Source organism: Perissodus microlepis, chromosome 8 (assembly GCF_051167445.1).
Source record: "Perissodus microlepis isolate ML-2025 ecotype Zambia chromosome 8, ASM5116744v1, whole genome shotgun sequence".
In the NCBI taxonomy this organism is placed as follows: domain Eukaryota; kingdom Metazoa; phylum Chordata; class Actinopteri; order Cichliformes; family Cichlidae; genus Perissodus; species Perissodus microlepis.
This window is the reverse complement of record NC_140468.1, coordinates 20,834,395-20,857,060: the sequence shown is the minus strand read 5'-3', so window position 1 is coordinate 20,857,060 and position 22,666 is coordinate 20,834,395. Positions and strand designations below refer to the sequence as shown.

The 22,666-nt window shown below is 41.4% G+C and overlaps 1 protein-coding gene across 1 annotated transcript in view; it reads left to right on the top strand.

Annotated features, from left to right (window-relative positions):
• The window catches only part of cpped1 (calcineurin-like phosphoesterase domain containing 1), a 47,240-nt gene extending 27,643 nt beyond the window's left edge, over positions 1–19,597 (top strand). The window contains exon 6 of the mRNA XM_084938168.1: positions 16,557–19,597. Within this exon, the coding sequence (XP_084794294.1) occupies positions 16,557–16,783 (227 nt within the window). The 3' untranslated portion in view covers positions 16,784–19,597. The remainder of the gene's footprint in view (positions 1–16,556) is intronic.
• Positions 19,598–22,666: the final 3,069 nt, after the last annotated feature.

Below are 22,666 nucleotides of genomic sequence, written 5' to 3'. Positions count from 1 at the left end.
TGATAAAAGGGCATGGTTAAGCCTTTAACCCCATTGTTTTAATCATGAGCCTGAGTAATGCTCTGCCTTTTCTGTTTCTTGCTCTCTTAGTCTGTCTTTGTCTCTTTTTCTAACGCATCCAAAGGTGGAAGTTGTTAAGGATGTAGCACTGGGAATTCAGAATGAATACCAGGGCTGCATAGGTCAAGATGTATCATTTCAGGTACCACTGCACGGAAACAGAATCCAGGAAAGGTAGTGCTAATAGCATAGTGAATGGTAGAACTACTAATAAAGGGCAGACTCTTTTGACTGTTGTCAGTGGACATTTCAGCTAAAAATTGTGTTTAGCACTGATTATTTGTGCTGAGCTACCTTAGGCTTTCATGTCACCCCAGTGCTGCTGCTCCGGGCATGTGAAGCTGTGGGAAGTGAGTTCCCACTATTAAATTCCGTTCTTTTGAATTCTTTTGGCGACAGAGAAAGACTGGACTCAGAGTGGTCAAGCTCATGAAATAGTCTTTATTTTACATTTCCGGAAATGGAGACCTGAACACACGAACACACACGCTCAGGTCTGAATTCTTTGCCAGCTAAATCCGTATATATATATTTCTGCACTGCGTCACACCGACACACAGATTACTTAGTTCCGCTTTTCTATACTTCCTGTTTCTGCACAAGACATGCAGTCTACTCTGTGACTTTTGGCCTACATTCTAACTCACAAGGGCGTTTTCCTACACTGGGCTCTATAAAACAATATAAACAGAAAATAAGCATTAAGAATATATGTTTATTTCATAACATTTCCCCTTTTTAACTAATCAAATTAGTTAACCTAATTAACTGACTCCCTCAATAACTACTGTGAACTAAAAACAGATATAATTAGCTTTTTCTGGTAAAAGGTCCTAGATTATTTTTGTCAATCTTTGGAAACAGCCTCTATAGAGTTAACCCATTTCCTCTTTAAAACTTACTCCTGGTTTCTTCTCCCCCTTTAACGGGTAGAGCATATCCGTCCTGAACACTGTGTTTGGGCAATTTACATAACAGAAATCCTACAAACTATTACTAAAGTCCCTCTCATTACTCTTCATTACTTTTATGCTCACATTATAACCTCTGTCTAACGAGCTTTTAATCTTCTATACAACCTAAACAACAAATTTTCTGAGAGGTTTCTCTGTGCTCTGTGCTTCTTTTGAGTTCCCCTTTCTGGTGGTTGGTTCCTGGATTCTCGCCAACCCCTCCGTGGTTTTGCTGTGGTTCTATAATCTGCTCCTTCTTCTGTAAAGGACAGAAAACGAAAAAAAAACACCTCTCTCTGCTACGCCTCAATAATCTAAAATGTTCATCAATTGTTCTCTTAACTTTTCAAAGTTAGTTCAAAATATCATGTTCTGGGCTCTATCATCTATATATATAATCTTCAATATTATTTATGTGTGTAAGCGACACTGTTGATTTTATTAAACACACCCAGGGTAAGATATACACCATCACCATATCAGCATAAATCTCCGCTAGAAAGCACATTTCAAAATATTTTTCGTCTATCAGGGTTTACGCCCCTTTTTTCTTCAAGCAGATAGATAACATGTAGGGATGCACCGATACCACTTTTTTGGAAACGAGTACGAGTACTTGCATTTCAGTACTCGCCGATACCGAGTACTTAATAAAAACATGATTTAAATTTGCAGGTAACAGCTTTAGTCCTATAATTTAACAAAAAACAAACAAACAAGGGACTAGTTTGGAATTAAGAACATTTATTTAAAATGAAAAGCATGTTGTATGCAACATATTACAGAATAAATAATTATAAAAAAACAAAATTAAATTTTAAATTTGGTCGTCTGTTTCTCTGTTTAGAAGTCTCACTAGCACAGTCACAGCTGGGATTACATCAGAGGCTAGTGCGTCGTAGCTGCTCACTTTTTTAGTTAGTTCCTCAAAGGGGGCGAGGATGGCAACAGTCGTCTCCATAAGAGCCCATTGGTGAGCGGTGAGATAGTCAGGGAGTTCGTGTACTCGCTTTTGCTCAATGAGGGACTGGAGCATGTAATACGTGCTGTTCCAGCGCGTCTGTACGTCCTGCTGCAGTCTCTTTATTGGCTGGTTGAGCTGTCCCTGAATGTCCTCGAGGCGGGAGTAGGCTAAGGCGGAATGTTTAAAATGCCCAACTATTTTCCGTCCCACTGCTATAGCATCAGCTATGCTCCTCTGTGCTAATAAGCGTGGGTAAACTCTTTGTACTCGTTGTTGTGTTGGGATTTTAGGTGCTTGATTAAATTGCTTGTGTTAAATGCGCTACCTTTAGAGCCTCCTCTGGACAATTTCGCTGAGCACAATTTGCAGTCCGCCTTTGTTTTCGCGTCTTCGTTCACTTTGAAATAGTTCCACACAGCTGATATGTCTCGCCTGGCTTTCTCCCCGCTCTGAGCTGCAGCCGGCGCCTGGGGGCGGGCACTCGGTGCCTGGGGGCGGGCACTCGGCGCCTGTGATTAACCCCTTACATGCCGCTCAAACATAGACAGGTCTCAGACCGTGGTATCGGTCCTCGGTATCGGGGGACTTTTAACGAGTACGAGTACTTTAGAAAATGTGGTATCGAGGCCGATACCCGATACCAGTATCGGTGCATCCCTAATAACATGCAAAAGTTACAGTTAATGACAATCAACACAGTTCTTTTTTTTTTTTCTTTTTTTTCTTTTTTTTTTAACAAGCTTTAACACACTTAATGAGACATTTTCACAGCAGCAGATGGCTGCTGTCCAATTTTTTCATAATTATGACCTAAGCACTTGAAATCGCATCTCTGGAAGGTATGGACGGTTGAACAAATAACAGCTGGCTGCGTCCACTGTTGGTAGCTGATTTTTTTCAAGTTTGGGTTTTATTTTATTAAGTTATTGCTCTCCCTCCTTGAAAATTGGCAGCATCAAAGTCTTTCAAGTGAGTCCTTTCATCAACCATTTAGCAATTCCTGCACCTAATCTGAAGCTGTCTGTGTTCACCCTGTGATAGACTAGCTACCTATTAAGGGTGTGCCCTACCTGCCTTTTGCCCTAAGAGAGGTGGGATAGACTCCATCCCCACTGAATTGGAGCGAGCAGTTAATAGGGAATATGGATGCATGGGTGAATGCATGCACTTGGGACATAGAAACTGCACGTATAGACTCGGTCAAATCTGTTACAGGTTAAATTTGCCCCAAAAGCCATTTAAAACCCTTTTTGCCCAGCAGGTTATAATTTTATGTGCACAGTTTCAGTTCAGTTTAATTCAGATTTATTTCTGTAGCGCAAACTCCCAAACACCGTCACCTTTAAGGGCTTTATTTGTCCGGTAATAACTCTACAATAATACAGTGAAACCCCAACAATCACACTTGGTGATAATGGGAGGAAAAACTGCACCAGCGCAGCAATGCAAAACAAGACGTTCTCTTGTTTTTTGGCTGTCGATTGCCTCTTGAGTGACGGGGGTAGGATAGAGTCACAGAAGTTTGCCATCAGTTTCTAACCAGGAACCAGGATCGATTGTCACACACATTGCATGTATAACAGCAATCGCTGATTAATGGTGACTGCGCGCCTCCAGTGTCACCAGTTCAAGTCTAGCCAGGTCTACACTCTCCTCTGTGGTTGTGTCAGGGAGGACACCTGGGAGCTTTAGCTGATGGTGTCCAATTGAAAATTTAGATACATCAGCAAACCCAAATGTCTTGTCTCTAATCGTGCTGTTCACCAAACCTTTGTTTATTGCATTCTCTTTCATTCACCACAAGTTCTCTTCTTCCTTGCATGCGTTTGCGTGTTCTTTTTCTTGTTTTGTTTTAATCCCGTGCCAGTGTGTAGCTGGAGGACACAGGGAAGGGGATGCTTTGTGGTGACTAATGGCTGAGAGTGATTTATGAGGAACCAGAGCTGTAAGATGCTTCTCCATGCTACATCATTTTGTATCCCTCTGTCATGCAAATTATCAACAGCTTCTGTTTCATGATGAATTATTTCCCAGACCTGCACTTTAATGACAACCGCCCTTCAATACAAGTGCGCATGTTGGATGTTCACTCCTACGCATTGCCATTCTCACAGATGTGCAGATGACAGCTTTGTTCAGAACTACATTCGGAGTTTGAGTCAAAAGAGAACGAAGGAGAAATGGGAGAAAGGTTAGAAGAAAAATGATTCTCTTGGAGGTTTTAACCAATGGGAGGCGGTTTCGCGGCAAAATGGGAACTTGGCTCGCAATTAGCGAATCCAATCTTGTAACCTGCAAATAACCAGTGATCAAGAGATGAAAGGGAGATGATGGAAAGCAAGAAGGGGATGAAGAGGAGGCGAGATTGATAGAAAGATCATAAACATCAAACCTAATTAGTGTGCACTGATGTTTCTTTACCTCTTTTATTCCATTATTACGCGGTCAGCATCTTATTAACATTTTAAAAGCACAAGGCTCTTCAGAATATTCAGATGGATCTAACCAAAAAAGTAGCTCAGGTGATTACAGCATAGACGAGTCATAGCACAAAATACAGTGCATATTGGAATTCCAGTCTCCTTCCTGTGCATTTTTCTGCAACCCCTGACTGCAATTCAATTTAACCCCCCTTCAAATTTGCATTCAATATGTTTTCATCACTCCGGCTGCTTACTCTGAGCATTTTCTGCACAGTCCATCCCCCACCTCTCTGTCTCCCCCCATCCTCCCCACACTCCCCACCTCCGTCTGTCAAACCAGAGTCCAGTCTCCACAAGGGAGTCTTTATCACAAAGAAAAGCACAAAAGACGTAGTGCTGTTTGAAGACTGACAGGTAAATGGGATTTCCACGGAGACCGAGACAAGACTTGAAATTATCAGCACAAAGAGCCTGTGTTTTCATGAGGGCACCCACTTAGCAAGAGAAGGAAAGAATGCAGCAAAGCATGGTAAACAGACAAAAAAAAAAAGTGGTGAAATTGGACCTAATGTTCCTATAGTAAATGCAATACTGCTATTTAACATCCTTTGAATACTTACTGCTCTTCCTGTCGCCATATAGCTTCACGGGAAACTCAAGACAATTCGACTGAGCACAGTTTTATGTTCTATTTGTGGCTGAATGGGTTTAGTGTGGTATTGTCATTGGAAGAAGGAGGATTTTTGTTCCCAATATATCTCAATGCCTAGAGCCATGGCACCAGCTAAGGGTTTACATCCCACCAGGCCACCCACGCTAATTTAACTTCGAGGCACTTCGGATAACAATCGTCAGAAGGTGATACGCAACTTTGATTGGAGTGAAAGGAAGTAGAATCAGTAGCGCATTGTATTTTGTCATTGTCAAATCAACACCATTTTCTCAGAAGAGTGCCAGCTGTCATTATCCTGGAGACAGCAGTAGCCAAATGCAGTGTCTGGAAGTTCAAAAGCTCTCCAGTTTTTATTACAGCAGAGGATTGCGGCTCTTGTTTGCTATGGCGTCCCCATTCTGGTTGAAGGTGGACAATTCATGAAATCAACTGCTGTGTTATTTTTTAAGACTGCCTGTAAATTCATTGCTGGAGATTTGAAACATGTAGCTTCCATTTCTGGAGTATGTTTTCAGGCATTATGTGGAGCTCCTGTTTGGCTGTTGTAGAGACTATTCAATCTATCATGTTTATCTTTTTATCTGTGTAGGTTTGCAGTCATATAGGTCATGGTTGTCTCAAAAAATAAAAGAGAGATGGTTTCAGAAAGAATGAAAGGACTTCTATGGCCACCTGGATAGGGCGTTATTAAACCTATAATAGTGGTGGCCTATGACACCATTATCAATTATAATGCAATCGCAGCAGGTGGCACGTCTTCAAGAAAGTTCTAAAGAAGTTAATTTATCTTCAACTTAAAAGCACTTGAAATCAGCATGTAGGGTTGGTCAGACATGAATTGAAAACTGCTTTTCTTGTTGGCTTTGATCACTAAGAAAAAGGCATGTGAGGCAAGTTGTACAAGGGTAGTTCATGAACACTATTGCCTACCAAATCCACAAGTACACTAAGGTCTGAGGAGTGTAAATTTCATCATGGGACAGCAAGCATGAGCATTCCTGCACATATCCATGTTCCTGCCTGACCGTGCAGACTCATCCACGGAGACTTTATTTTACAATTCAACAGCTACACATGCACCCCAGGCAATGAACTTCAAAGTTCAATAGGAATGACTAGTTGGTCATGGTTTCCCAGCTCTCCGTGGATGTGTCAGCGACAGAGTATAATTAAGGTTTAAATCAGGACTGGTAGTTGAGACATAACACAGTCATAGTGGTAGAAGAAACTGTTGCCACATGTACACCATAGCCCTAAACTTTTATCTCACGTATCCGACAGAGGAATGTGTGAATATGCAAATGTCGGCAGTCAGATTGGACATTTGCCAGCTTTAACTTGTCAGTTTCCTAGTGTATCAAACCTCAGTTTGATGGCTGGTTGTACAGCTAATAGTTCAGTGCATTTACCCACTAATGGATGGGCATCGTGTGTGGTGCTTCCCGAAGCTTTATCCAAGTAGTCTCCTAAACTACACAGATTATTTACAGTAGTGTGAATATGTCTGAAGCAGACTATTTCCTGCTTCCAAAATTGTCTGAAGTTCAAATGTGAAAACAGCTTGATAGTCAGTGACTGAAGGAGGAATTCAGACAGGTTGTGTCAGGACAGAACTACTACTCACTACTATGACTTATTGGTGATGTTTAGTTTATTGGTTAACATGTTTTATACCAGTGGGATGAATGATTGGGTAACGAAGCAGAATGAATTGTTTATATGAAAGGAATCTTGTGAACTATTTTTAAAGAATTTGAAATAAAAAAGCTTAACTTTTCATCTAGCGCCATTACCATTTCATAACACAGCCTGCAAGTACAAAAATACAGAAAAAACAAACAAAACTTTTATTGGCAAATGTTAATTAGCATTTAGCTTGAAGCATGATATTTAGTGCCATTAATTGTTAATCATACCACAGAGAGCATTTCAACCAAGTTTTTAGTTGTATGTCTGAAAAAACAGATAATAGTACCATAGCTGTGTATGTCTAAATCGGCTTAAATGGTTGATATGACTGCAACTTCAGTACATTCTTGAAAAGCTGCTAACTTAGCTGTGAATTTGTGTCTCCACTGCTAATTTCACTGCTGTTGTTGGTGCTAAATGGGAACGTCATGCCCTTCAACTCAATCCTGAAGTGGTTAAATTGTTTTTGTTTTTTTCCCACCTTCCAGACATTCACTTTTTGACAGACAATTTCAAAGGTCAGCTTCATCCTCTGACTGCATTACAGAGACGTTTTCTCAACGCCTTTATTCTGTTTTTCTCCCCAGTTATTTATCTTTTATTCATACAGATAGTCTTTTAGAGATTGAAGATGCTTTTCTGTCTCAGACAGGCCATCTTTTTCTCTGAGTGTTTTTTAGCAAACAAGGGCCCGAGTGGAGTCTTTGACTTCTAAAACCACATAATGATACTTCTGTGAAAGGGGTACACTCAAACGAATTCGGGTCAGGGTAGATGACTGGGGCTTATCTAAATTGTTTCTATGAAATTGGTTTTCCTCTGTGAAAGCCACTGGAACTATCCCACAGGGTAGGCTGATCCGTTTCCAAAACATCCATATTTTCTATTGGACCACTTCACATCAAATCTCAGCTTTTAAAAAAGAGCCTGTTGTGTGTTGTGGTGTCCTAAAAGAGGTCTGATAGTCGTGCAAAAAGACTTGTGCGTTTCAGTGTGAGGCTTGATCTAAGGGTGCACCAAGTCTCGGACTGGGTGATCCATACCACGGTCAATCTCATTTGACCTCCAGAGCCCACTTTGCTTAATCAGTGTCACCACTCAACCATACCTTGACCAGTTTAAAGGGATTCTCAGGAGTGCTTTAGTTGGACTAGAACAAGGTACGCGTCTAACCTCAGTAGCCTCCATGATGCATTACTGAAAACTGTCTTGATGCATTCTCAATCATCCAGGAAAGCAAATCTCCAAAAGTTGATTCTGTTCATCTGGACGTAGTGTTTTGTGGGAGAAACGTTTCGTCACTCATCCAAGTGACTTCTTCAGTCTCAGCTGACTGCAGGTTTCCCCAAATCTTGTAAACGGTACATTTGCATAATGACTGAAAGCAGCCCATTTAAGGAACAATGGGCTGGGCGGTCAGTTCCTTAATCGTAATTATGCAAATTCTCATGACCATTGATCAAAGACCACTTATCAATGGCCATGAGTACCATTCACAGAGTTGGGGAATGGCTGCAATCACAGCATTGTAAGATGGTGAAAGATGTACCCTTAGCCCCCCCTCCTCGATTCAGAGATGGTCTTTCCCTTTTCACGTAAATGGCCTCCTTGACTCCGCGCTCAAACCAGCGTTCCTCCCTGTCCAGGATGTTACATCCTCATCCTTGAAAGAGTGTCCACTGGCCTGTAGGTGTAAATAGACTGCAGAGTCCTGGCCTGACGAGGTAGCTCTTCTGTGTTGTGCCATCTGCTTCGCCAAAGGTTGTTTGGTTTCCCCGATGTATAAATCCTGGCAATCCTCCTGGCACTTAACAGCGTACACTATGTTACTCTGTTTGTATCGGGGGACCCGATCCTTGGGGTGGACCAATTTTTGGCGCAGCGTGTTTTGGGGTTTAAAAGCCACAGAGACCCGGTGTTTAGAAAAAATGTGTCTCAACTGCTTCGATACTCCTGACACATATGGGATCACTACAGGTTTTCGCTTAGGCAGCGGTTGTCCTTCTCTCCTGGATCAGCTGGAGCTTTCTTTAGGTGCCTTTCCCGCTTTGACAAAAGTCCAGCTGGGATAACCACATTTACTCAGGGCCTTCTTGATGTGCTGTTCTTCTGCCTCCCTGGCCGCTGTGTCAGTGGGGATGGTGTTCGCTCTGTGTTGTAGCGTCCTGATGACACCCAGTTTGTGCTCCAGTGGATGATGAGAGTCAAACCTTAGATACTGATCCGTATGTGTAGGTTTACGGTACACGTCAGCTTTTAGATGTCCCCCATTCCTGATGATCTCACAGTCTAAGAAGGCTAACCTGCCACTTTTCATATCCTCCCTGGTGAATTTGATGTGTCGGTCCACCGAGTTAATGTGATCCGTGAATTGTGGTACATCCTGAGATTTGATTTTCACCCAGGTGTCATCCACATATCTGAACCAATGGCTTGGTGGTGTTCCAGGGTAGGATAGCAAAGCCCTCTTTTCCACTTCTTCCATGTACAAATTGGCCACGATGGGTGAAACTGGGGAGCCCATGGCACACCCATGTTTCTGCCTGTAGAACTGACCCTTGTATGTGAAGTAGGTGGAATGAAAAGCAGTTCCAAAAGCAAACACACTTGGTCGATACTGAGAGTGGTCCTGTTGCTGAGGTTGGTGTCATCCTGTAATCTCTTACGGACTACCTCCAACGCTTCCGTGACTGGGATGCAAGTGAAGAGAGATGTAACGTCGTACGAGACCATGGTTTCATCTGTCTCAATAATGACATCTCTCACCTTCTCAACAAAATCCAGGGTGTTCTGGATGTGGTGTTCAGAGCTGCCCACCAGTGGGTTGAGGATCGAAGACAGAAACTTGGAGATGTTATAGGTGACAGAGTTGATCATGCAGACAATCGGTCTTAAAGGTGCACCCTGTCCAGATGAACAGAATCAACTTTTGGAGATTTACTTTCCTGGATGATTGAGAATGCATCAAGACGTTTTAACCCACTTTGGCAAGGACTGCCTAAAGGTTGTACATCAGTATGAGCAAACAGCACGTAAGATGGCGGACTACAGGAACCACCTGAGATTCAGCCTCAGATGCCGACAAAACAGGAGTACTCCTAAGAGTCTGCAAATGAGCTCTTCAGTTAAAGGCTTCCGGGCAACAAAAATCCTCCAGAAGGCACAGCAATGAACGGGTGAGGCAAACAAATTTTACCATTGACATGGTAAAATCTCAAGAGGAGCGGATCCGACAGAGACTGAAAATGGTTTTAGATGAGAATAATAAAACTGTGTTAAATAATTGATATGTTACCACAAATGCAACACTAAAAAAAGCAGAGTGTAATAATAAGGAGCGATAATCTAAAATGAAGCACACTTGGGAAGCTTTAGGGTTAGGAGTAAAATTGGGCTTTGGCACAGAGCGAATGTGAGTAGGACCTTAAAGTCAATCATTTCTGAGATTTTTTAATAGAAAAATAGAAAAGAAAATACTATTATATTCATAAATATACATGGGGTAGTCTGCATTTACATAATCCAGCAAGTTGATGCATTCTTATAAAGTTAAAATGACAAATACAAATACATAGGAGTCTGCACCGGTTTGTGGCAGCTACCATGTTTCCCCACCATATTTGAATAAAGTGGCGGGGAAAGACATCTCCTTTGACTAATTGTGTTATGTCTGTGGCCACATATGTAGTACACCAAAAGGTGGAGGAGAAGAGAAGTTATGAGTGTTTGCATGCTGTTGAGGTACATTTAAATTTGTGTCTGCACCTTCACACTCAAGATATGAAGGATCATACCTATGTTTTATCATCTCAGATGGGATTCCCTTCACCAAAGAAATTGGCATCTTAATAAAAATCTCATTCTCTTCCTTCTACACCTCAAGCCTCATCTCCAAATATGAAGTCAGGCCTATAAAACACAAAAACCTGCAGACATGTGCTCGTTTATTCCAGATATTGTTAGAATGACTTATTGTCAGCAGATTAGACACGTGACCCTCCCGTCTCCAGATAGCTGACAACAACAGCTGTTTATAAGCTAATATTGTGCCAGCTAATGTTAGGCTTGAGTTTTCTAAAAATCAGTTTCCCTCTGATAAACCGTTTGATTACATTCTCACATCTTTTGAGCGTTTATTCATTAAGCATTAGAGCAAACAGTGTCCAACAATTTCGGATCCACTTCAAGGATAATCTCACTAATATCAGCTATTAACAGCTAACAGAGTCTAACAGTAGCTAACAGCAGCAATAACAGCTTACCAACAGTTCAGCATATCCTCAATAACTCACCTCAGTATTGTCATTGGTTAGAAGCGAGCTTCTCTGACTCATTGAACCGTGTCTCAGAGTTTTACATCCTCCTCCAGACTAAATAATAGTGCACTCCTATCACTCTGAATTCACAGCTGAGGTAAACAGCTTACATAAATAGGGGAAATTCCAGGGCGGATCTCTGGACTCTGGAGCAAACAGGAGCAGAAACAGACTGACCACCGCTGTACATTCTAAATGTAATGTTTTTGACTGCTGTATTTTTTGGACCATGAGGCCCACTGTCGATGAACGGGTCTGTTTTCATACACAAGGCACATCGGATTATAAGGCGCATTAACCTCCTACGACCTGGCGTCCACATATGTGGACATCACATTTTGGGTTGTCTAGACCAAAATATAAGATTTTGCTCTACAAGGGCCTGATATCCACTTACGAGGACGCTATACTGCCACTGTTCTATCAAAATTTACAACAAATGTCCTCATCTCATTTTTCTCAAAAACAAAAATCAGGTTAAAAAAAAATCTGGTAATTCTTTGGTTTTACATTCATCAGGTCCCAAACAGCCCAAATAGCAAAGAATTTAAAAATGCATGCCATGAAAGAGTTCGGGTTCGAGGTTAATCGAAACAAAAGTCAAATGTTATTCAACTCATTCTTCTTGGTTCCTCCACTTCCGTACCATTGATTCATTAATGTTGAATTCTCTCGCAGCTTCCTCGTATTGTTCATGGATTATCTCAGGTGTTCTCCTGACTGAAGTTTGGTCCGTTTACAGCATCCTGCCATGTGATTGCATTTCTCACTAACCATCGGAAACCCTCGCGTTAACTTTTATCGAGTGGAAGCAAGTTAGCGTTTTGGACCCAGATTACTCCGAGTCCAAGAGGGTCCTGACTACGGTAGCCGTAATGCTCCGACAATCCATCAAGCGGTGCGGCTTCGTAGCTTTCCAAAGTCGTACTAGAACATTTTTTGACAGATTTTTTAGTTCCGTGTACCACATACAATCAGTTCAAGGTCAGTAAGCACAACCAGAATTCATACATAAGGCGCACTGTCGATTTTAAGTGTGCCTTTATAGTGCGGAAAATACGGTACAATGTAACATAAATCAGTCATGAATCAGTCATCTAACTTTTACTAAGGTTTAATGCCTCTACAACTGTCTTATTATAGCTTTTGTAAAAAAATGGCTTTTCTAATAGTAATGTGGACTACAGAACATCACTATATTAATATATCACAAATGTTTCACATACATGTGAAGGAAGCGCACTGCTGCTGCGTGGTATTTTGCGGCATGTGTGGGATGCGGCTCATCAGCGATGTGGCGACAGAACTCAGACGCACTGACACATGTACATATGCATACTTACACGCTCCCACGCACTTTATTTAGCAGCATTAATCATGGTATCTTTGGAAGTTTCAGAGGAGGTTCAGAGAAACCATTTCAGCTTCAAAAAGATTTTTTTTTCTTCCCTGCTTTCTCCCGCTGGTTCATTCGTCATTATTATTACAGGATTAATCCTCGTCTCTCACTTCTTCACTATTGCCGTCTTAGCGTCTTCCTCCCACCATCTCATCTTTCTGAGGTCTTTTTTTTCTGAGGTGATGAAGAAGTCGCATCTCTCATGTGGATACTGTAGCAAATCCAGAATTTCCACAGTCGGCCTCGATAACTGAGTCATCAGGTGATGCAATCAAACATTTCCCCTGGTTCACACTTCTGTCACTTCTTCGCTTTGTTGTCATTCACGGGGTCTGAATAAATGTAGATGAACTGTATAATTTCTTGTGGGATAGATATAAAAACACTAGCATGGGAAGCCTTCAGCACAGAGCACACACATACTGATAATCATACAGAATAATAAGTACATGCTTTGCCCTACAGTCAGAGAGGGCATTTATGGCCTTTCAGCTCTTATGTAAAACGCGTTAAATAAAATAACAAGGACACACACATTTGCAAACACGGGACTAGACAGTTCTGAGCCTGCTCAGTTAGTCGGTCACCTGGAGAAGTGGCAAGGTTACATGAAGGCTGGTATTCCTGGGCACACAGATATACACACATTCAATGAATCTGTGTGGTCCATGACGATGTAGCTGCAGGCCCACCCACAAGTCACTGAAGGGTTGGACACACACGACGCTGCTCCAGGTTTTTATTGGAAATGAATTTAGCCCAGGCATACACCCATACAAGCCTTAAATCATCCATTCTCATCTACGGCAGGTTAATTATTTAATGGTCCATCATGTGCAACCACTGTCCTCACACAGCTCTGAATATTAATACAAATTTAGGTCACATTTGTATTCTGCTGCTGTTTGATTATGCAGAATGGCGGACTTGATGATTCAGGGCAATTTCACAGTGCCGACATCGAAGTAGTATCAGCGGTGGATACACGAGAGCTTTCTGGGAGGGATCTTCCTTGTCTTTGTTGTGCAGATTTCTGAGACAGACCGATGTCTTTCTCATGAACAGGCTGAAATTTATCCTCTTTCGTTGCCAGTTTTCATTATTTTTTTGGCCGGGTGTCTCTCCAGAGATGAGGCAGCGAGCAGCCAGACTTCCCTCCATGGAAACACTTGCCGTTGGAAAATAGAGCAGCTCGCGTTTTCTGCCAAAAGGCGGCTGTAAACTAATTTCAACCCTCCCTCTCACCTACACGTACGTGTGCAACTTGCAAACACAAGTACATTTAGCTCCAGAAAATTAATTCAGGGGTTTGAACACAAGTATTGAGTGAAACATTCAGGATTTACAACCATCGTTTTTTTCACAGTCCCCCATTTTAAAGTTAAATTTCACCTATTAACTTGACCACAAATTAGTTTTAAGTACTTTGAGGCTTCTTCGCAGGTAACTAGTTTTGTGTCACTTAGCAAAATGTGATGAAGTGATTGATTTGACCCTGACAGAATGTTTCCTGCAACTCCTGTGTTGCTTTCGCAGTATGCTTTGGATCACTGTGCACCGTTACTATGGAGCATCTCCAATCACCTTAGCTGCGTTTGCTTAATCTGAGCAGACTGTATAACTCTAAAGCTGCTTGTGTCCTTGGAAACAGTTTTTATAGTTTGTACCACATCATCGATTATAAACTTTTGACAGATTCCCTTTGGAAACCACAAATACCAAAGTCGTCACACTTGCTTCTCAGTGTTTTACAGATGACGATATATGGTTGCCATTGTAAGCCACTCCATGGAGTCTTCATACTTTCCTTGATCCTTGATCTTAGGCTGCTGTCACATACATCTAGAGACTGATTGGTGACTGGTTGGCATGGGCAGCATCTAATATGTCCTTTCTGAGCTCCATGTTGTGATCATACGCCACTGTGTTCGTCCACGGCCATCCAGCATTTTGTTTTCTTAGAATGTACTGAATTGTTAATGTGACCACTCCTAATCTTCTCTGCTTTCTCTGGTGGATTTCTGTTGTTTTTTTAAGCCTAAGGATAGACTTTTTCACTTGTAATGAGAGCAGATTTCAAATGTAAATACTACATTTGGGATCCACTTACAACCTTTTACCAGTTTTTGAATCAATAATCCAATTACCGCTGGTCTCCTGACCAAAAATAATTACTTTAAGCTCACGTTAAGCCAGTATTCATTCTGAGTCTTTATTCGTTATAGAACTGTAGCTTAAATATTTTTGGAAATGTCTAAAAATTTGGGGACCTACTGTATTGGACCTTATTATATCCTAATATTAAAGCATTAATCCAGTGACAAGCGTCACCTTATCTTTTCTTATCTAAAATTCTCCCCCTCAAATTCACATTCTGACCTTGTGTTTACCCCTCGCTCAAGTGAAAATTGGCCAGAAATGAGAGGAGCTTGCTTAAAAGTCCAATTGTTTCTCCCCACAAACGAGAAACAAATTTGTAGACAAATACAACCTTCACACAGAAAAACAACTCATCTTGCACCCCTCATTCAAACTGAGGCTTGTTTGGCATGCCATTTTAAGTGTGCATTCATTTCAACTGAAGTGACACAGCATGACTGCCGCAGGGCCAAGCCAAACCCTCACCATTCTATATAATGATGCTGTTTGTAATTGAAATCAAATTGAAAATCGTAACCACCCTAATGAAAGTTTCCTATGTGACAAGTGGAAGATTCCACAGTTTGCTTTTCCGTCTGTTCCTTTCTCTCATTTCCTTCCTCCCTTTGTAAATTTCCAGTTTTGAGTCTTTACATCATATCATATTTTTCCTTTTTTGCCCCTTTTTTCCTGCTGTACATCACTGATTCTTTACCCGATTCATCTCACCTTTTAGATTATTCTGCTTTTATTCCCTTGCTTTTTTGTTTGTTTGTTTGATCATGCAACTAAAGTGGATAATCGCAGAATTTTGTCGTTGGTTAAGAAAAATCTATTCACAATAACTAGCCAAGAGACACTGTCAGAAATGCAAATACAAAGGGTTTATATCTAGGTGCAAACCACTGGTTACACTCAAGAACAAGAAGACTAGATCAAATGTTTCCAGAAAACACATGAAAGAGCCTGCACAGTCCTGAAAAAAATCAGCTAGCACTGCACTATGAACGCATACTGCAAAAGCAACCCAAAGAGTTTATGAAGGCCAAGTCATTCGCATGATTTCAACGCAATAGAGCATCTTTTTCAGTTATTAAAAACAAAACTGAATGTAGAAAGACCCAGAAACAAGCAGCAACTGAAGGCATCTGCAGCACACAGGCCAGAGAGGAAGCTAAAAAAAGTAGCAAGCAATCAGTCAAGAGGTGTTGCTAAGTGATATATAAAATACAATGCTGGGAAGTTATTAAAGAGTGACTTTTAAAAAATATATATATATATCATAGACCTAAATGATGCCACCCTATTCCTGCCTTTTCAGTGATCGGCACTCATGACACATTTGGGTGCTTGTGCTTGTTAAGGATTGACCATGCTAAATATGCCCTCAAAGACAATCTTCTACCAGCCATCCAGCAGTGATTTGGTGACAATCTGTGCATTTTCCAGCATGATGGAGCACCTTGTCGCAACGCAAAGGAGATAACCAAGTGGCTCCATTTTGCATCCATGGCCAGAAAACTTTCCAGATCTTAATCAAATCTATAGTCAATCCCCAGAAAGCAGGTGGGCAGGCAGAAGCCCACAAACTGATCTACTTCAAGCACTGATAAGGCAGGATTGGTTCATCTAGAATTTGACCCAGAAGCTAACGTTCTGCATCCCACAGAGAATTGTAAAAGTTATGAAGAAGAAGGATCAAAGCTGTAAATAGTGACTCTTTGGATAAATGTGATTTATTTGCCAATAAAACTCTAAAAGCTGTGAAATATTTGTAATTGTTTTTCACCATATCATAGAAAAATGTTTTTAAAAAATCTAAATAGAAATTCATAATTCAGTATCAGCCTGAAAAATCTAATATTGTTCTGCCTCCAATTTATTGTAAATTCAGCATCCCGTACCATTCACCACTACCTCTCTGTCCCTCCTCGCTGCAGGGGTGAAGGCGGTCTTCTCCGGTCATTATCACCGTAACGCCGGGGGCTGCCACGGTGGCCTGGACATGGTCGTAAGCTCGGCCATCGGCTGCCAGCTGGGAGAGGACACCCACGGAGTCAGGGTGGTGGTAGTGACTGCAGACAACGTCATCCATCGCTACTACAGCCTGGAGCAGCTGAGGGCTCGAGGCTTAGACGAGGACCTCAAGAAACTCCTGCAGGCCTGAGCGAACACTCAAACAACGATGAAGCTGAGTGTTTTGTTAACCGACTAGTATATTTTACATTCAGCACATTGTTGCAACGTGCTACAGTATTATGAGATCACTTGTTCTAATCAGACAGGAGATTATTTTTATGGTCTACCAGACCCAGATTTGGGTTCTCCAACGACTGAATCATCAAAAACTGTTAGTTTCATCAAAGTGAAAACAACATAATTTAAGTAGTTATGAGAAGAAAAGCAGTGAATTCAAAGCCAGCAAAAATGTCAGTCACAGGTAGTCACGTGTACAGAATCTTCCAGTTTATGTTGTCTCGACTGAATGTTTTCTTGCAAGCATCTCTTGGAGGGTTAGATGTTATTTGTGCTTCCCACTCTCCTAAAAGCGCCACACAGAGATCTTTGAATGTGTTTTAAGACTCGTGGGTTCTTCTATTGACAAGTGCAGTCCTCCTGTATCTGAAGTAGCATCACATCCTCAGGCACTAGCTCAGTCTGTCTGTGCGGTCCAGTGCATGTGTTATGTGTGTGACTTTTCCATCTTTAAAAGAAGATTCCAACTTAAAACAGTGAAGCGGGCTTGGGCTTTGTTTGCTCAGTTTGCCTTTGGAACATTTCAGAGGCATGATGGGAGATGTAGGACACAACAAGAGTATGTAAAAAGGATGAGACTGATGGGGGGGAAGGTCCACCTCAGCTCTTGTTTCTTTAATGTAATCAGTTCAAAATTGTGAAAAGTTGGAATTTTCCTTTTAATGTTCCTAAATCGTCTTCTTTGCTCTTCCTGCAGTCTGATGCCTTTTTTGGCCATCCTATGCAATCTTTAACATCACCTTATGATGTGTGTATGTGTTTTCTGTTTAATGTTGTACATCTGTCATCTCTTTGTTTGTAGCCCCCCCTCCCTCTTTTTAACAGTTATCAAGAGTCTTTTAATATAAGCTGACCTCACAGATTGTTCTTTATCATCTTTATCAACTACAACAAAACTGACAATCTCACTTTTAACTAAGACTAGTTTTAAGCTTACTGGTTTTTCATTGGCACAGTAAACAAATACACCACCATGCGACCACCTTAGAATAAAAAAACAGACTTACCCATGTTTGAACATTTATACAGTTGAGCTGCAGCTCTGGCTCAGGTTTGGAGAGAAAGTAAACAGCGAGGTTGATATCTGTGTGATAAAATGGAAAAACTGCCAAACAAAGAAGATCTCCTGGCCAGGACTTCATGTTTCATGCTGTAGTCGTTGTTTACAAATGCAGAATTTAGATTGAAGCTTGATTTTCATTTTTAATTCCAGCGTAAGCTCACCACAGACATGCTAACTTGCAACCGAAACCTGCTCAGACGGGAGTGGACATTAAAGCTCCACTCTGCATATTCACATTCATATTCATACGTCTGTACAGATTACACGCTGCACTACTTAATGTGCTCATGAAGGCAATTTAAAGCCTAGCGTGGTGGAATGGTGGACCCCACCACTAACAAGGGAATCTAAATGAATAGGTGATTACACAATGTAAATAAATTGGATGGGAAAGGAATTGGGACCATAAATAGTTTCTATAATAACTCGTGATTTAATCAGAATCTCTCGAAAAATTTAAGATTGCTTCATATTACCCATGAATGACTCTGTAGTGCGAGTGCTGCAATATCCACCCGTGGCTCCCAGTTACGATTTTATTGAAGCATAGATCAAACTGACTGTGATTTTCTCACGCTGTGATGTGGCTCAGATGAAAATATTTCATCATTAGGCTGGAGCTTGAGTCGAAATTTAGGATGCGGCAGCTCACACTTCAAGCACACCTAGTTCGCTTTAATCCGCACACGTCAGCGTCTGCGCGGCAAACCAGACCTGGAGACGTAAATAAAGAAATGAAGTGCAATTGTCCGATGAAAGTCAAACTTAAGGAGGTGTCAGACCGATGATGTGACGGTGCTGCGGTGTGTCAGCGGGAGGAGGAGGACAGTATTTCCTGACCGTTTAGTCACAGCGTTAACGCTCGACTCCCTGCAGGCTTATTTGGGAGCCGACGGTCCTGGAATTGTCTTTTAAAATGGACGTTTCTGAAACTAAATGACTTTCTTTGTGAGCCCTAAATCACTCTACTCAATTACACTTTCCACACACAGACTCTCACACTCTCCCTGACCGACTGGGAACCTAACAGAGTTGTCATGGCAACCATTTAGCAACACATCTGTGTGTGTCTCGGAGAGAGACTGCGAGTGTCGGAGAGAAAGTCTACTTACTCCTCGTGTGTGTGTGTGTGTGTGTGTGTGTGTGTGTGTGTGTGTGTGTGTGTGTGTGTGTGTGTGTGTGTGTGTGTGTGTTCGTCCCTGGTCTGGTGGGTACTGTAGGTGATTTTCCATTGGCGATGTGATCACTGACCTCATTTCACACTGACGGATTCTGTCTCTTTTCCAAAAAGTCGGCGTGCGATAGAGGGAGGAGGCGGCATCTGAGAGGAATGGATAATGAGCGTGATGTGTGAAAGACGACTGAGTCCATCTCCTTCATTTCCTGTCTGAGAAGGAACCTTATGTCCTTATCTATTTTTATATCCTCCCCGGTAGACGAGCTCAGCCACTTTGTTCTTTTATCTGTTTTGAGGATGTGTGTCTAAATTTCGTTTTTGTGCACGTTTCTTCCATAAATTTGTGTGTGTGTGTATATATGTTGGGGGATGGCATTACACAACTTTGACTTGTTCCTGTGTTGAATTCTAACGAATGACCATACTGAACAATATTACTGTGACAGCCAATTGTATTTTTATAATAAATGTTGATTTTTCTCTAACAGTGACTAACTCTGTGATTTATTTTTTTGTGTGTTCATTCATTTGTAGCCGTTACCACTTTACAAGCTCAGCTCACACAAACAATTTCTCATGCATGTGTCTAAACAGCAGTGAGACATAGTGTTAATTTGTGTTATACAAGAACTTTGGACACTTCTGAAATCCGCTCCCAGGAAACAACGTTGAGCCATCTCTGAACTCCTCTTATATTTTAGACTTTTATAACCAAGATAGGCCAGTTTCTTTTCGTAAACAAGGCGTTTTTGTTTTTTGTTTTTTTAGGAAGTAGAAATAGTACACATAGAAAACGTTTTAAAGGTGCACAGTCGATGGCTACTTTGTTACACGTGTTCAAGTCCTAATATCAGCCAATCACATGGCGACAACTCAGTGCATTTAGCCACGTCAACATGGTCAAGATGACCTGCAAACTTAAATTCCATTTATTCAGAAAGAGGAAGAAAGATAATTAAGTAGTTTTGAATGTGGCATGATAGTTGACCCAGATGGTACCAGATGTTGATCTACTGGGATTGGAATGGACACAACCATCTCTAGGGTTTCTAGAGAATGGTCTGAAAAAGAGAAAATGTAGTGAGCAGCCATACTGTTTCAACCTGATAGGAATGCAAATAAGCACTCATTACAAACAAAGTATGCACAAGAGCATCTCTGAATGCGGAACATATGGGCTGCAGCAGCAGAAGACCACATCGGATGTCACTCTTAGCTCAGAATCAGAATACTTTATTAATCCGTGAGGAAATGATGTCCTGACAGTTGCTACAAGACAGAACAGTAAGTAACTAAATGAAATGATACAAAATATTACAAAGTTACAAAAATAACAAAATGGCTCCAGTTATAAATATCCCAGTATCTTACGCAAAATTAAAGATATATGTAGTTGGCGCTGAGGGCTCCCTCTTATTAGATTGACTTTGTAATATGCGTTTTGCGCAAGTTTACAAATATCGAACAACAGCAGACTGGAAAAACATTAACTGGTCTGATGAGTCTGGATTTCTTGTGCAACATTTGGATGGTAGGATCAGAGTTTTGTGTAAACAATATAAAAGCATGGCTCCAACCTGCCTTACATCAACATTCAGGCTGGTGCTAGTGGTGTAAGGGTGTGGGGGATATTTTCTTTACACACTTTGAGCTCCTTCGTACCAAGTGAGCATGGATTAAAACCCACAGCCTACCCAAGTACTATTATTGACAATATCCATACCTTTATGACTGCAGTTTCCTCATTTTGTCCTGGCTGCTACGAGCAGGATAATGTACCATGTGACAAAGCTCCAATCACTGGACTCTGATGGCCTCCACAGTTATCAGACCTCAATCCACCTTTGGAATACAGTGGAACATAATATTCACATCAGGATGTGCAGCTGACAAATCTGCATCAACTGTGCAACGCTATTGTGTCATCATGGACCAAAACCTCTGAAGAATGTTTACAGCACCTTGTTGCATGGATGACACAAAGAATAAAGGCAGTTCAGAGGGCAAGAAGGGGCCCAACTTGGACTAACAATGTGTCCCTAATAAAGTGGGCGCTGAATGTATACTCCTATAAAACTGTAACGTTTAAGCAATGGTTCACTAAAGCAGATCTAGGTTCAGTCTAGAAGCAATGTTGGTTAATTTTGCCCCATGATGGAGTTGGACAGCAGGAAGCAGGTGCTATCTGCGCACTAATCCAAAAGGGAACGTCTCAGCTAGTGTTTTGATTTTCTGAGAACATCTCAGCTGGACGCCGCCTGGTGATGTTCTCAGCATGCACATCTTTGAGGGACAGAGGATGTTACTTGGCAACTCTTCAGGGCAAATTGAGGATATTCTGAGAACCTCCAGAGGAAGCAGAAAATTTATATCATAATCAAAAGAACACTTTTGATAAGAACTTCTCCAATAATCAGTGAAGACACAGGATGTCCATCACCTTTAGAAAACACCAGCTTTTTTATAGCGACTGAGATTGGTGCGGCTATATCGTATTTTTATCGCCATCACTGCCTGAAACACATTCTAAGAAACACTTTTCTTACCTTTTAATCCACAAAAACATTGGAGTTGTACAGCTATGAACAAACTTTGATTACAGCACGGAACAATTCAATCCAGCAATCAAGATATTCCTCAGACTGTGCAGGCCTAACTGAGACTGAATACATGAACCACCTCAGAATATATTGATGACTATTCTTCTTCCTCTCCAGCAAAACTTCATCCAATATGACCTGCAAACAGTTGCACATTTTTAATCAATCAATAAAAAAGAAAGCAGAACAAAGGGATGAAAAGTTAAACTTTAGCGAGGGAAAGGTCAGCACAATAACATCAGCAAAGTCTTGTTTATTTTCCTTGTACTCCTTTTCATTAAAGTTTGCTTCTCCGCTGGTCGTCCATGCAACCCCCTGCGGCGGCTCTATGCACCACCAGGTGTGCTTTCCCCACAGGTTGAGAGCCACGGCTCTGCAGGGTCTCTGCATGAGCACAATTGTGCCATTCAGGTCGGAGCAAATGAATGTCCATTTCGGGCGGTCTGATTGATGTGAGATTGAACCCGCCTCGAGGACTGGTTATTTATGACATGGAAGAAAATAGAGACCCAGGGCGACATGATCGAGCAACGCCTCGATTCACATGAAAATGTATCAGACCTGATGTATGACATGCTTATCGACTGTTCAAATTCTTTCTGAGTAAATATTAGAATCTGTTACTGCTGAAAAACAGATGTCATGATTGTGTGACAAGGTGGAAAACCACGCATATGAGCTTGAGCGACAACATTTTTTACATCCAGTGTTCTGTCGGGTTGAAGTCAGGACTCTGCGCAGGCCAGTCAAGTCCTTCCACACCGAACTTGCTCATCTACGTCTTTATGGGCCTTGCTTTGTGAACTGGTCATGTTGGGAAGGTGAGAAAGGGCCATCCCCAAAGTGTTCCCACCAAAGTGTGGAGTATACTCCACACTTGGAGTATATCATACTCCACACTTCCCAATTCCTTCCACTTTGTTATCAACATATTGTTATGCTGAAGTATGAAGC